The sequence below is a fragment of the Corapipo altera genome, unplaced genomic scaffold (assembly GCF_003945725.1).
Source record: "Corapipo altera isolate COAL_440 unplaced genomic scaffold, ASM394572v1 78, whole genome shotgun sequence".
Lineage (NCBI taxonomy): Eukaryota > Metazoa > Chordata > Aves > Passeriformes > Pipridae > Corapipo > Corapipo altera.
In genome coordinates this window covers 2,690,965-2,706,822 of record NW_020884904.1, presented here as the reverse complement: position 1 = coordinate 2,706,822, position 15,858 = coordinate 2,690,965, and the positions used below count along the sequence as shown (strand labels likewise).

The window sequence follows — 15,858 nt, the reverse complement described above, 5'->3', positions numbered from 1 at the left end:
TTCCATTGAAGAGTGTGAGTAGTTAGTGGATACAAAATTAAAGAGTTCTGTATATGCAGTGTCAAGGATTAAGGGCAGCCAAGTTAACATACTTACATCATATCCTACTTATATCAAACATCTTTAAGGGTCCCCAAGCAGGCTACCCTTCTAGGATTCAGCTGGACACAAAGAACCACAGCTGAATGTTCCTTCTAAAATTAATGCATTTGGCACATAGAGCTGTACAGGGGTGGAATTTAACAGTTCAGTTCAAACCTATAGCACAGAGATCTCACTGGTTGGCCTGGTTTCCAGTACTGGAATGAGTAGGGATTAGAAAACTTTTATAATTATATATAAAATTCTCTTGAAGGGAAAGATATGGAAGTTAAATGTGCCATTTCCCACTAAAAAAAGAAACATGCACATTACATTGATAAGGTGCCTAAACCTGAAAGCTGGTAAATAGAAACATTTCCTGATTGCCCAAGTACACCTACCTCTTGGTGTGCCTGTCAGCTGGTCACTTTTTCCATTTTAATTTCCTGATCTGTTAATGAATTCCTCTCTCATTTCTCACTTGGCTTCGAAAGATCCAAACAGGTAAGCTAAGTAACTAGACAGAGGAAACAGTTACATTAATTACATAATTCAATTCTTATTTAAATAAATAACAGGGAAAAATTAAAAAGAAAAAAATATTCCAAACCTTAGCATTCTTAAGCTTTAAAATACCATCTGAAATATGATGAAATAAGTTGGGGAAAAAGTATATCACACTTCTCTGAAAATAAAAGTAAAAATCCTTTCCCTAAAGAAACCTGCTCCTCAATATTGTCCTTTTAAGAATTAAGAGTTATTTTTCCCATCACTGCAGAATATCCCAATTTATTTGTGTACTCAAGAATCAGAGCAACTCTTTATTGCAGAGCTGCATTAAGCCACCTTGTTAATACCACCCTTCAAAATTTCAGAGAGCTCTGACTCACAATGGCATACTTTTAACCACACCACCTGTACAAGGCAATTGTATTTGGATTAAAACTCAGTTTTCAGACTTCTGTGGTATGAAAATCCAAGAGATTCCTTAAGCTTAAAAGAACTCTGACATTTCTTCCAAAGTAACTTTATTGCACAATTCATACACAAAGTTTAATATAGTGGAATGTCCTTAGCCAGTAATATGATCTCTAATGTTTAAATTGCAATTTCACATTAAACCTGTAAGAAATGTTCACTTAACACAAGAAAGTTAATTTGTTCTAATGCCCCCCACCAACAGTTATTTGTAGTAATTCACATTTTCAAGGTCTAGCTTCTGGAACTCATTGCCATGTCCATGCCAATGAGATTCCTTTTCCAAACTTCTTTGCTAAATGTTGCACTTCAGAGTAAGTAATACCAACCAATACCAAATTACTAGTTTTTCAGTGTTAATATACCTATTTTTCCATATAACATACAGTACATATATTTTACAAGGCACACATTACAGTACCTACATCACAGCAGTGTGAATTACAGCAACTTAATTAAAAAAAGCTGTACAGAATACAAAGTTTACTTTTTCACTATTTAAATAACTTTTGCATTAGTTTATATTGTAATTGCAAGTGTCATTATGCTGCAATTAACAACCTGTTTGCATCATTATAAAATTACATTTTAAGAAGTTCATGTCAGTTCTCAGCAGAAAGTCAACTTATAAAATCTCAGTTCAGAAGAATAATTCTTGAAATACTTGAAAAATAAAGTTAGCTTGAAGCTTTCATTTAGATGGTCTTTCTGTTCCAGTGATATAAAAAGTTTAAAAAATTCAAAGGTTGTTTTAAAGTTCTGGACATGGACTAATGCAAGCTCAAAGAGCAAAAAGAAACCAAACTGGTGTGTGATTAGGAACATTTGCAAATGTTTTAGTGGAAAATCCTGGGCCATTAACAATTTTCAGCCCAAACAATGACTGCCTTTAACAACCAAACTATTTTTAACAACCAAACACTCCATACATTTTCTGAAGAATATCTCATTGCTATCAATGGCTTAACAAAGGAAAAAAATGGGTTCTAATCTATACACACTCCTAAATGGATTTTTCCATAGCTAAATACAGATTTACACACTAAGCCATACTGGCTTTCAGATAACAGACACAGGAAGAGTACATTGCTTATCTGTCTTAAAGTCTATAAATTTGACAACTGTGCCATAAGCCAAGCTCAAACAGGTGCCATATGCTATGCACATTCTTTAAAAAACTGGAGTATAATAGAGAGATTCTGAAGATCTAGTTCACAATGTAATTAAATTACTTTGTAGCCAATTAAGAAAAATAACCTAAATGTGCATATCTATGTGTGCACATGCCTTTGAGGTTCAGAACCTGTCTGGGACAAAAGGCCTTACCTTATGGCATCACTGAATTTTAACAAGTATGGTAAATAAAAATGCAGTCTTACAGTAAGCAAGATTTATGCTGATATTCCATAAAACGCTACATTTGTATATTTTAACTTGAGGTTATTGAGTGAGAAAAAGTAGTATTTGTTAATATATATTAAAAAACTTTATTAATTAATTCTCTACAGTAGCAGTTCACCTCCCTAACACTACTTATGCAAAAGAGGCTTAAGATGGGTTTCCCAAGTACTAACAATTGTAGACTGCCTCAACTGAGCACTTTAAAGATTTTATTCTGCTAGACACAAAATGCCATTGCACTCCAGTTGTGACATCCCTCTTCCCAAGCTGTCACATGCACATCTCGCTGCAAGCAACATTATTGTTGGAGTTCCCCTCTGCTACATAAAAGCATATTGCACTTGTAGATATAAAGCACAGCACCCTCAGATTATCTATCACCTTTGTAACTCTTCACATACCTTATAACTTTGATTTCAAAAACTCAAGAGGAGCAGGTAAAACCACAGCATCAGACTAAACTACACCTCATTTGCTAATTCAAATAAAGGCATTCTCTTCAGACATGCCCAATGTTTAGAAATAATTTTGGTTGGTTTTTATCAAAAACTATAGAGAAACTGATTTACTGTTTTTAGGATTGTGTATGAAGCTGTTTAATGTTTCCAAGCTAATAAGACTATGCTAAACATCATATAAAAATATTCTAAGAGATAAGTCTTGTTAGAAGAATAAGGGGAAGTGCACAAGTACATGTACAGGGCTGTCTACACTCTCCAAAACAGATTTAAAACAATTAATGCTAAAAGTCATAACAGATCAGGTTGATGTAAGTGCCTGTAAACCCTAAAAGCAGCAATAACTGACTACTGAAGAACAGGCAGTGGGACATCTTCAAGTTTCAGCAATTTCAAATTACCAGTCACTCGTGCTAACTCATCGCCTTTATTCTCGTTTGTTGGGAAACTACGAGGGACTGCTTTTAAGGGCAAGAACTGTGAGGTCAAGGTTCATCTGACAAGGTTCATCTCTGCAGCAGTACACTGGCATGTTCAAACAGCAGTTAGCAGTCGCGGTTGTGCTGTTACGAATTGCTTCATCTAGTAGTTGAACTGTTAATATCAAAAGAGTTTACTGAAGGTGCAGTTTGATCATTAGGGTTGCACACACACACACACACACAGATTTGCTCATACACCCAGTGTTTCAAAGGAGCAGCGTCGGTTCACAGCAGCCAAGAGGGGACGGAAAAGACGGACTCTGGAAGAGCGGCAACGGGAGGTAAAAACAGCCGTCCATGGAAACGAAAGCTTCAAGTGGCTCTGCTCTGCTCAGCCTGGCCAGGGTCAGGGTCTGTGGGGCTGGCCAGCCTCATCCACCATGTTAAGGATGTAAGTGGCAACATCGTCTTCCGTAGGTGCGTCTGAGACCACCCAAGAATCACCCGCCCCAGTCACTTGCCGCCGGCACACAGGACAGTTCCTGTGACGGTCGCTCCTGTTAGGAAGTCAGAGACATGAGGGTTTTTCACTGATAGTGTCTTCCTGGCCAAAAAAAGCCAAAAGAGCCCCCAAACAGACAAACAAAAACCCACACAGAAACCAAAAATCAACCCAGTGAGAACTTCAAGAATGATGAGGTTAACTGGATTAGACCGCTTATCTTATTTTTTTTTTCTTTAAAAACTTTGTGAGGAAGACTGGCCAACAATTCTGAGTGGAGCTCCATTGGAGAGAAAATTTGGAATCGTGTTCCTCATAATCTTTTGTTCAGGTTAAGCAGAATGTATGTAGCTACCTGTCCGGAAAGTTTAAATGGAAATCCACAGCCTAAATTAATTCTTCCTATCTTCAGATATTCAGCTGAGGTACTGCAGAAACCAGACCCCATAAGCTTCCTTGATAAAGAGAAGGACCCTTTTTCCTGGGGGAAAAACTAAACATCACTCAAGTTTGGACCTGGTCCCTGAGGGCCCCATCCCGCTCCACCACCTCAGGGGTTCCAAACAACTATGCTTCTGAGCTGGGAGCCTCTGTTACATGCCTAAATTAAGAAGAGATGAACCTTAAAAACTGCCTACCAAAAAAAGAAGAGGGTATAACTGGAACTTAGTTAGGAATGCAGCTGATTCATTAGCAAAAGCAGCACAGGATCCACTCTCCCCCACAGTGGTTAAACTAAGCCCTGTCTTGCTGATAAATGTTCTAATGTTTTCCCAGAAGAGAAAGATGACTCGTTATATTCTGAGACCCAATGATTTTTTTACTGTGGTTTTTCCTTGTGGGAGCACGTAAGAGCGACTTCTTTGGTAAGTGTTTGAAAAGCCACAAACCAAAATTCTTATGCACAAATTACATACAAAATGATTTGCAGTAACTAGGCAAAAGAAGGCCTTTAGCAGAGCATATGTGTACCCCCTCCTGCCAGACTGCCAGCACACCTGCCTAATCCTTGCCTGCCTGCATGGCCAGGGAAGAGCTCTGCTCCTCCACAAAGCAATGTCTCTCTGTTTTCCAACAACTGGAGTATCAGAGAGACTCAGAGGCTGAAAAGCTGCTCAGTTTACTATGAAGCTGAACATAACATTGTAGGATACATGTTATACATATATTTGAAGGTGCTGCCACTGGGAAGAATTATTTTTCTGTAAAAGTCTGATACATTCAAATCAGTAAATGGTATTTGAAGTGAAAGCATAACATATGGAAAAAAATCCCTCTGGTAGTTATTTCCCAAACGAGTGACAGACAGTCCAACTTGCCTTCATATTTGCATAGTCTTACAAGTTTTGAGATTTTGTGAAGCATAACGTGCCAGCATCCACATATACTGTCTTCTCTAGTTTTTGAGCAGGAATAAAATAATTTAATTTTAGAAGAATAAAAAGGCTTAAGAAATTACAAAAAAAAAAAAAAAAAAGCTGAAAAGCACTTTCACATCTCTTTTTTCCAAAATTAAATTCTTTGTAAGGTTTAGAAACCCTGCTTTCCTTCTGCTGCGGTCTGATTTTACTCAAGCTTGTTATGTATCGTATGTACGTTAGCTTGGAAATATCTTCAGATATTAAATTATATGGGAACTAAGGAATTTGTCAGACCAAACTGAAATATGTCAGGTAACCAGTACATACTGCAAAATAATTAAAATTCTTCAATATGCATTACCATTTATCGATGCATTTCTGGCAGAAACTGTGAGCACAGGGCAAGATTAAATCGGCACGCCCATCCATGCAAATGCAACATTCCTCTTCATCTGTCAGCTGCTTAACCCTGCAGAAAAGAAGACACTATTTTCTTCCACATGTTTTAAATTTATGCCCTAGTAACTACATTTTCCACAATAATTAGTGATGGACAGAAAGGAACACCTGTGCTTGTAACTTGTGAATGGACTAGTTCTGTGTCAGCAGACACCGCCTCAAGCTGACAGCAAACAGCAGTGTGTGAACTAAACTTAGAATATGCTTTTATTTTTTTGTGTCAGGTGTTGCAAAAGGGTTCTGTAAATCCCTTTTCAGAAGGGTTATCAACAAGGAAGCCTGAGGAGTTGTAACTGTTCCGTATCACACGACTGGGCAAATGAACAGAATCACTGTTTGCATTAAAAGGCAGGAGAAGAACCTGCCTTCCTTTCACAGCGTGTCAGGCTGAACTATTTTATAACAAACTCTGCCAAATTTCCGTGTGCTGGCTTATGTCCTAGACAAAAACATGCATGTCAAGAGGATCCCTACTACTATGCATGTTCACTGATTTCTCATGCCATCAAAATGCCAGGAGCTAAGCTGCTCGTTGGACTGAAAAGTTTTAGCTTGTATTACACTCAGCATGATTGTTCCTCAAATTAGGAATCTCAAGTGGACTGTTAAAACAGGGGAAGTTAAAAAATTAGATCACTCCCCGAGACAGACATTGCCATTTTATCTGTCTTCATTTTTTTCCCAAATAATAGAAATCTTTAATGGAAAAGTCCCTAACAGTAGTATTTCAAATATAAGCATCATCAAGACTTTTGAAGTGTGAAAAGGTGCAGAGAATCTGCAGAGAATCTTCAGCTTTCAGTGACCTAACTAGACATGGAAAGTTTGCTAATTTTACGGGCATGGCTCATTTCTAAACCAACCAAGTAAGTGATCTGAACTGCTTAGGTTTTCCAAAAATCCTAATTTGGGAATCCCTTTTCTGACTTGAGGCACCAAGACAGCATTCTAGAACAGATTTCATTTCAGGAGAGACAGTCACCTCAGTGACTGTTGACCAGATCACTTTTGCTCAGGCATCTGGTGAGCTTGTCAAATACAGCCTCATCTTTTAACTGTACCCATTAGCCAGCTAATGGACAGCAGTCAACATGCTCCTGTTTTATTTTTCTGTAGGTCCTTGGGGTTCCCTTTTCAACTTGCTTTTTGAGATCTTACTTTAAAATCACAGGAGATTTTTTTACAGATGGAGATTAGGAGATTAGCATACAGTGAGGACAAAAGTTTCCAAAAAAAAAATTACCTTTTGGGTAGCACACTATGTTTTTTGGACCTGTTCCCTTCCATTTCCCTCCCCATGCAACTCTGATTACTAACCTTTGACAGCACTTCAATATTTGAGATTTGTTAGTGTATATTGCTATAATATACAAGCAATTATACAAGCCCTATTTATAAAGTTTCTGCAAATGAAGGTTTAGTCATAGCACTAAGTTCCTGAAGAAAAGGTAAAATAAAAGAGAGGCAGACTATGGAAATGCTTGTCCCTTCATTATCAGAAAGCATAAACCACTTATGCATATTTTGGAATGCTCTGAGTAAGATGTTTTAGAGAAATGAGGTATTATTCCAGTGGAAGAATTAAGATAAGAAGAATGAACCAGACAACATTTGCTATTTTTAGACAGTGACAGCTGACTTTGCAGAGCTGAAAAATGACTAAAGGTGAGAAGAATTTGGGCAAATGGGTGATTATCTCAGAAAAACAGAAGATTTTCTTTGTGTAAAACACCTGAAGGTGCTTCAGCCTGTGCTTTCCTTAATGACTTGAAAAGCTTGGATAAGACACAAGCTCACTCAATTGCCCCACATTAGCAAAGTATATTCTATTATTATGTCACTAATACTACCTCAAGTGATGAAGTTTACAAACAAGAAGGATGCTCATCTCTCCCACCTCAAAGTCTGAAAACTGAAAAAGAAACTCACATAGGAAACCTTTAACTTTACTCATTGACTTTAGCAATATATGAAGTTGTTTTGCATAAGTATTTGGGGGTCTGTTTTGTCTGGTTGGTTTGTTTGAATGTGTGTTCTCGTATAACTTTGAGAAAGAGCAGGAAAATAAGCTTTTTGGAACATGTCCACAATGTACCACTTTATTCTAGCATTCTAATAACTTAGGACAGCCAGTAATTTAAGATTGTTTGTTCCCAAATCAGAGAAACAGGAAATTAAATTAAATGAAAATAATAACATTCTGCAATCCACTGACTTAGAAAAACCAGTGGGCTCTATCTGTGGAGTGACAGCACAGCTGACCCCTTTGGAATTCTAACAGCTCAAGGGTGACACTCAGCTGGTTTTATTAAAATACCTGGTTGCCAGCTCTCCACTGGTTAATACAGAGAACTGTACCATTTAGTACTTTTTCTTGTAAAACCTAACCCTACTTCACTTAAAACTGACTTAGAACTCTGAACTAATTCAGGAAGTGAAAACTAAGGAATTACTGGTAGCAACACTTCCACACAGGGAAAGGGTGACAGGCTTCTTGCTGTTACATTCAGTTTGAACTGAAGTTATTGCAGGTGTTGACCTCAGTCTTTTGTTTTTCCTCTGGTTAACAAAGCAGAATGTCAACATGTGTGAGAGTTCACATTTTTCCAGTCTTACAAGTTAAATTATTACCCTAATTGATGAGTTTCTAGTGGCAACAGATGGGAACTTTCATATGCCAAAACATAAGAGGAAGAGAAAGTTAAAGTGGAACAATAACAAAATCTGTTTAAACAAACACTGTCAAACCCCCTAGATTTGCAGCTGCAGCTGATTCCGTTTCCTCCTGTTTCCTTATTCAGGAGATCCAACATATACCATGTTTATATTAGAACTGATCATTAAAAGGATTGTTCTGAAGCTGAGGTATGGCAGCACCAACAGAACCTCACCCAAGTACAGATCCCTCGGTGCAAGAGAAGGTGTTCTGCTCCTGTCTGAGGTGATACAAAGCCTGCAGCTGCCAAGAGCAAGCAGTTCTGATCCTTAGGTATTTGTAGTTCAGGTTTTAAACACAACTTCCAAAATACTGATGTTGTAACTGTGGTCAGAAGCTAAAGTGTACCAAAATACCTTCCCATCCACAAGCTGGCCTGACACGATGACAGAGACGTCAAACTCTCAGAAGCTTCTTCAGAAGTATCACTCTGTGCAAGAACTCCTGCTGCTTGACTGGTGATGTCTTTATAAAGTTGAATGAACTGATATAAGTTCAAGATTCTGGAAGCTTCCACGATGCCACTTGTTTTATTTATCTTAAGATACAAGAATTGTTCACAATTACTTATCAGATTTCAACTTGACATTGCTCACAATGTTTTGAATGCACTGCAGTTCTCAGGGCAGCAGCCACTTTCCCAAGTGCCCATCACCTTGTTAGCAAGCCACAGTGTGCTTCAGCAGAGTTAAGAGCTGCACACACAGCTGCTGCAGCTCGGGGAATGCCACAGGGAAGACCACATTTTTAGGCCAAGGCACTTGCCATCATTAGTCAAATGAACTAAATTGTGAGGAGGGACCTAATGCCTAGGAAACTGGACTGAACTTAGAACGGAGACCAGAATAATCAGCCACTTGATATTTGAACTTAAAATTTCCTACAATGATGGCTGCCTTAATGAAAACTAAGAGTAAACACAAAAGCACAATCTGTTAGTTTCAAAAAAGGTTTGAGGGTTGGCTTGGTTAACTGCATGTTAAGATTGCTCAGTGGATTCAGGATCATTTAAGGACATTACTCACAGGATACAGAGGGGAAAATGTCGTTAGAAAGAGCAAACTTTTTAAGTTTTTGTGATGGTCTTCCTCCTAAGTTAAACATTTAACTTTTAGATTGGTTTTCTGAGGAATCAGACCATATACAGCCACACCAGCTCAACTAATAATGCCTGGAATTGCTGACTAACTTCTACTATCAGACTACATAGTTCCCAGTTTGCTGTACCATTGGATAATTTGACCTCACAGATCATCTGAACTGGCAACCAAAGGGCTGTAAGTGCTCCACTGGAAGATACCATTCCTTTAAACTTAGTTATAAAAATGCTTTTGTTAATGTGCTTTTTGGAGAAACTTATAATTTAGACTTAATTTATCTCCAACAGCATCCTTGAATCCATCATCTGTATCAAAATACATGTAGCAGATGTTGGATTTTACCAGTCAAAGTGACAGCCCTCAAACACCTGCACACAAACTGCCAATCCAATTAAAACTGTCAAACTTACCTTAGTACAGATGATCCGAACTATCACCTTCCAGAAAGCAGAAGTATCAGAACCAGGCTGCACTTCAAATAACAGATGTTTGTCTTGTCCAGAAGCCAATTTTGCAGTACTGAAAGAAAGCAACATCAGTTTTACACCATGTGACAGACGTGCAAAGATCAGCAGCCTCAGCCACAGTGGGATTATTTACTGTTCACCTGTCTGCTCTTTATCCTTCCAGAGGTTTTAGCAATACTGCCCACAGACATCAAAGTGAAGAGTAATGACCTCCTCAGCATGTCATTTAATATAAAATACACAATCCATTTCGCTTTAAATTGCACAGCAAACTTCAGAAAATGATGTGCAAGCCTTTTGATCCAGCATCAGCAAGCAAGTGTACTTTAGAGACATCTTAATTTATATATGCTCTCACTGTTGATTACAGTAATCATATAATCTTGTGTTCAATCTAAAAAGGTTATTTCCTCATCATGTATGTAAAAAAAAAAAAGCCTGTGAGTACCAACAAATGCAGATGAGGTGTATTTTGGTTAGTATATATTAACAATGATGCAGTCAGGTGAAAGTGTCAGGTGACCTGAGATTTTCTTTTTAACTTTTTTAATGGAACACAGACACAATAGTCTATACCACAAGAACCAGAACAAGTTGTATTACAATCAGCCTTAAGTAAACACTCTAAAGGAAAAAAACACTTGAGTAACAGTACTTTGGAGTTAATTATACTGATATGTGCCTAGATTCTCATGCAAAACATCAAGTAATGTTCTTCAAAATCTATTTATATAATGTCTCCCCAGAAGACAGCTATCTGTTCTTGAAGGTCATTCACAAAAATATGACACTCTCCAAGACAATTTCTAAACTGAACACAAATTCACATTTCAGTTAAAGATCAAACACTACAAAGTGTGTGTGCATTCCCACTTCACTTTCCCACTGTTATTTTATAGCATAAATGCAGGGTAAAAACGACAACTCTGCTTTTCTGTTCATTTCTTTTTACCATCACTGGTCTAACAAAAGGCAGGCTATGAAAAATCTTACTTATGCAGCCTTTTGTTGGGGATTATCCAGGTCACTGGTTCCCAGACACAGCTCATGCTCAGCAAGGAACAGCCTCGCAGAGGGGGCAGAGATGGCCACAAACACTTGTGTCTCAGGTGCCACCTTCCTCCTGCTGCTGTGCTGTCCTTACAAGGCTCCCACTGCTACTTCCTACCCCAAGTGACAGGCAGAGAGGAAGCAACACTACCTCCTCAGGTGGATGGTGGAAGGGAGAAGAGGAAGGGAGACAAGTAACACTTTAGCAAAAAGGTGCCACTAAATGTCTGTCTCCTGTGAACTTCTAAGTGAGAGCAGTGCTTGCTGGAAGAAGAACATTGGAGAAAAGTGAGTTTAAGGAGGAGAAATGGCTTTGGTTTTGAAGTATAATCACAACCATTCTAGAAACTTCAAGAACTGAAGGAAACATCTCAAAGGCATATGGCCAGTTCTGGCTTAGCCAGCACAGAATAATATATTGCATATAAGGTCTCTGTAAAACATGAAAAAAAAAGAGAAAGAAACAAAGTAAGGCTTACACGTCATTAAGTTCAGCTACTCTTCCCAGAAACTCTTCATAGGTTAGGAAACCACTTTCTTGAACCAAAGAGGCGTGCTTTGCTACTTTTTCTGGCAACTTGTTAATTACAGTTTGTGTGTGGTTTGAAATTTGTTGACCCATGGTGAAGGTCTTCACCTCAGTTCTGTAGAAAGAAGTTCTCATTCATTTGCAGAGTCTCTGCTAAAAATATTTGAGAGAGTTACATTTTATGGTTTTGAGCGGCTACTCCCTCATTTTCTCTTAGTGTAAGAATGTAGCCACCAACTAACTAGTCTACAATAATTATTCTACAAGTAACACAACCTGAGCAATCAAACCAGCAATGAAGCAGAACACCTGGAAGTGACTGGAAAGTGGCATTAAAAACTTATGAAAAATGTATTATTTTTCTTACAGCAATACCTGTATTAAAGTATTTATGTTTTTCACACAGATTCAGATCCAACACACACATATATAAATACATCCAATGAAATGGAAAAAAAAAAATCTTAAGATGACAATGGTAATTTATGATAATCTTTGTTTATCCCAAATATTTGTGCATGTGAATGTCTGCAAATAAGCACATCTACCTCTGTTTATACATAGACATTACATTAGGGATTAGCTTTCTTACATCAAACTCACATTGGCAGATCAAAAGAACTCCCACAGCATTCTGAAACTGGTAAGCCAAGGAATCCATGTCAGTATAAACCAATTTAGAAATTCCCCTAGCTGTCTGATAAGGATTTACCCTGTGCCTTCCCAGTCTTTATCCACTTCCTCTCTCTGATCCCTCTGATCTGACTTTCCCCCAAATGCCCCTTTGCTGAGTTCATCACTTGTAATGTAAACCATCGTTTCACACCCCTTTAAGACGTCCCCAGGCAGAGGTGTGCAATGCCCAGCTAACTGCAGCACACCCACCTGAGCTTAAACACAGATTAATCTGCATTAATACAGGTAACAGCTGCATTACAAACACCTTATGAGGTGTTCACCCCCGAGAACCAGAACTTCACCCTGTAGGTACCTGTGGCTACACTTGGGTATAAACCCACCCAGGGACACAACCTACAGCTGCTGCTGAGATCTGCCACGGTGTGAGAAACACACAGCACACAAAGGGAGCTCCTGCCAGAGCATTCTGTGAAGGATTAGGGCATTTCTAAACGTAAAATAAAGTTCCCATTTACAGCTTGAGCTGTGACCGATTTCTGTTCCCAGACAGATGTGCTCCCAGTGGAGTCACTGCTCTCCTTCCCAATAACGCTGCAGTCCCCTCCTGTCTCTCTCCCCGGGCCGTGTTTGGTGAGCACACGCCCGGCAGACACATGTCAAGCACCACCTCACAACAACACCTCCCGTCACTCTCCACAGCCTCCTCATCCCGATGTCCCGGGTTGGGGTTCCCCGGAGATCGAACGTTCCCGAGGGAGCACCTGCCCTGCGCGGGCCTGCCCAGCTCAGCACTTGTATCCCAGCACTGAGAAGTTTTGGGGGGAAAAAAACCTGCGAGGATGTCTGCAGAACTGGTTATTGGGAAGAGTTTCTTCCCCCAGAGGGTGGTCGGGCACTGAAGAGGCTCCCCAGAGAAGTGGTCACAGCACCAAGCCGGACACAGCTCGAGAAGCGCTCGGACAATGCTCTCAGGCACACGGTGTGACTCCCGGGGTGTCCCGTGCAGGGCTAAGGGTTGGACTCGGTGCTCCCCGTGGGTCCCCTTCAACTCGGCATGTTCTGTGGTTCTACGAAATGTTCCCTGCGGTGTATCCTGCAGGACTCGACACACCCCGCCTCACCCGCACACCCCCGAGCCGCCCTGAGGGGCCCGGGCACGGCCCCTCACGGCCCGGGCGCGCCCCGCCCTGTGCGGGCCCTCAGCGCCGGCGGCGGGACGGGCCGCGCTCACACCGGCGGCGTCTCTGCCCCGCCCCGCCCGCTCCCCCCCCCCGGCGCCCCCCGGCCCTGCCCGCTCCCTCCGGCCCCCCCGGCCCAGCGCTGCGGGCGGGCGGTCCCGGCGGTCCCGGCGGTCCCGGCATTCCCGCTCACCGCAGCCCCGGCACATCCCGCGGAGCCGCCGCCGCCCCACGGGCACCGCAGCGCCGCGCTACGCGCACGCGCGGGGGGGGCGGCGGCGCGCGCGGGTGACGTCATCGCGCGGCTCGCGCCGCCCCCGGGACACGGCGGGAGCGGGAAGGGAAGAGAAGGGGAGCGGGAGCGGGTCCGGTCCTGCGGGAACGTCCGCAAAGTCACAGGACCCGTTGGGGTGGAAAAGACCTCTGAGATCATGGAGTCCAGCCTTTGACCGATCGCCACCATGCCAGCCAGACCATGGCACCGCGTGCCGCGTCCAGTCTTTCCTTAAACACTTCCAGGGATGGTGACTCCATCGCCTCCCTGGGCAGCCCGTTCCAGTGTCTCGTCACCCTTTCTGTGAAGAAATTCCTCTTGATGTCCAACCTAAACGTGCCCTGGCGCAGTTTAGGACTGTGTCCTCTTGTGGTGTCGCTGGTTCCCTGGGAGCAGAGCCCAACCCTCACCTGGCTACAGCCTCCTGTCAGGGTTGTAGGGAGCAATGAGGTCCCCGCTGAGCCTCCTGCCTGTCACGCAGCAAAAGTGCTCTGTAGAGTTGGGGGGTTGTTTTGTTTTGTTTTGGGTTTTTTGTTTTGTTTTGGGTTTTTTGTTTTGTTTTTGTTTTTGTTTTTTTTTTTTATTTGGTGTTTTGGGGTTTTTTTGGTGATTGTTGTTTGGTGGTTTTGTTTTGTTTGCTTGTTTGTGTTTTTGTTTTTTAAAGAAACATCCTGTAATATCCTGACTGACCCAAACAGGATCACTTTTCTGTGCCCTCATCAGACGACGCCTCAGTGCTGCCCTGCTCAGGGTTCCCAGCGCCCCAGGGGACGTAGGACCACCTGTACTATTCACTCTTTCCTATGATCTCTAATAAAGGGCGATTTAAATGATGCTTAATGGAGTGTGAGCTCCTGCCTCGGTGGGATCATCCCAGGCCAGTGGCTGCTGGTGCAAATCCCGGTCTGCAGGGAGGATGTGGGCGGTGGATGTGTGCGGCAAAGGTCAATGCTCACTGACCTTCTCACAAAAAAACCCAACACCCATAAAGGACAACAAGCCACCGAGGAACAGACATCCTAGAACATCCTCTGGGTCATCCACATCCTGGTGTTGCAATGTTTAATTACCGATTTATTTATTATTTTTTTTTAACTTAATTTAAAGAGGAGAAAAGGAGTAGTACTTCCCCTTCCTGCCCACTTCTGTTCACACATAGACACACGTACTTCCCATGATAAAGGCACCCCTGTATTCCAGACAGGGATTGGGCTGGACTGGGAACCTTGCTGTATTTCCTGCAGGCCAAGCACCCCTTTCACCTAAGGTCAGCAAACATCTGTAGCCTCAGTGTGGGAATCTGAGTAGTGTTACTGTCAAGTGACAGGACAAACTGTGCTCTCCTGCTCGGTGGGATGAGGTACTTGAACATAACGCCGAGGTACTTGAACATAATACAATTTCTGACACATCAAGGAACTTCAGAGCTGTTGAGAAGGTCTTGTAAAAAAAAAAAAGCACAACACTTAGGAAAAGTCAGAAACATAACGAAGAATTTCTCTTAAGTTTCTGCTACCTCCAGTTGTCTTGATACTTAAATGTTTCCTGTCTGCATTGTAATAGTATATCCCTTGCAATGCCAATACAAAATGAGCAAGAATGTTTTGTACTTTCCCATTTGAATGTGACTGAGCAGTACTCACTACATACAGACAGTATCAAATACAGTAATTGTTGATTAGAGCTACCTTTATTACATACAGAGCAGTGTAACAGGTCCTTTATTCATTGTAGTTTGGCATAAATTGTGTAATGGAAAGGAGGGGCAGATCAGGCCATGTGCATTGGTCAGCTGTCAGTGGGAAGATGAAGATGAAAAGCTGAGTTTCTAAAGTATATGATAAAACAAGGCATAGGTTAAGGCAATATCTTATTACAACAGCTAGTAGAGATTTTTTTAGCAAGCAAATGCTTCAGGGTGAAAAAAGCACCCTTATTTAGCTCTAAAACAGAAGCAACAAACTTCCAGTCAGAGTGAAACTAGAGAACAATTCTCCAAATTTCTTTACATGGGAATGAGATAACCTGAGAGAAAAGGAACCTGGTATCTGTGGAACAGAGGTAGTGCTAGTAGGAGAGTGAGAGGTAGATTATTATCCCTTGGTGGTAGGAGAAAAGAATAGAGAAACAGTTAATTTCTGATCTCTACAACATGAAAAAGAGAGGCAGAAGGGAGATTATAATATGTCACAAAGACAATAAAATGCTGCCTGGAATCCACTAGCTTTGCCTTTGTCCTTAGG

The 15,858-nt window shown here is 41.2% G+C and overlaps 1 protein-coding gene across 8 annotated transcripts; it reads right to left on the bottom strand.

Annotated features, from left to right (window-relative positions):
• Nucleotides 1-1,092: 1,092 nt before the first annotated feature.
• On the bottom strand, nt 1,093-13,598 carry RNF141 (ring finger protein 141). Of its 8 annotated transcripts, XM_027651073.1 has the most exons (7): nt 13,535-13,598; nt 12,128-12,164; nt 11,475-11,677; nt 9,889-9,997; nt 8,735-8,916; nt 5,565-5,672; nt 1,093-3,897 (listed from the first exon to the last, which is right to left on the bottom strand). In XM_027651073.1, exons 3-7 carry the CDS (start codon nt 11,657-11,659, stop codon nt 3,747-3,749), a joined length of 735 nt encoding a protein of 244 aa, XP_027506874.1. In that variant the 5' UTR covers nt 11,660-11,677; nt 12,128-12,164; nt 13,535-13,598; the 3' UTR covers nt 1,093-3,746. The 8 variants fall into 8 exon arrangements, with proteins under 8 accessions (XP_027506874.1, XP_027506873.1, XP_027506879.1 ...); XM_027651072.1 differs by lacking the exon at nt 12,128-12,164; XM_027651078.1 differs by lacking the exon at nt 12,128-12,164 and having other exon boundaries at nt 11,475-11,639; nt 13,535-13,584.
• Between the last annotated feature and the right edge of the window lie 2,260 nt (nt 13,599-15,858).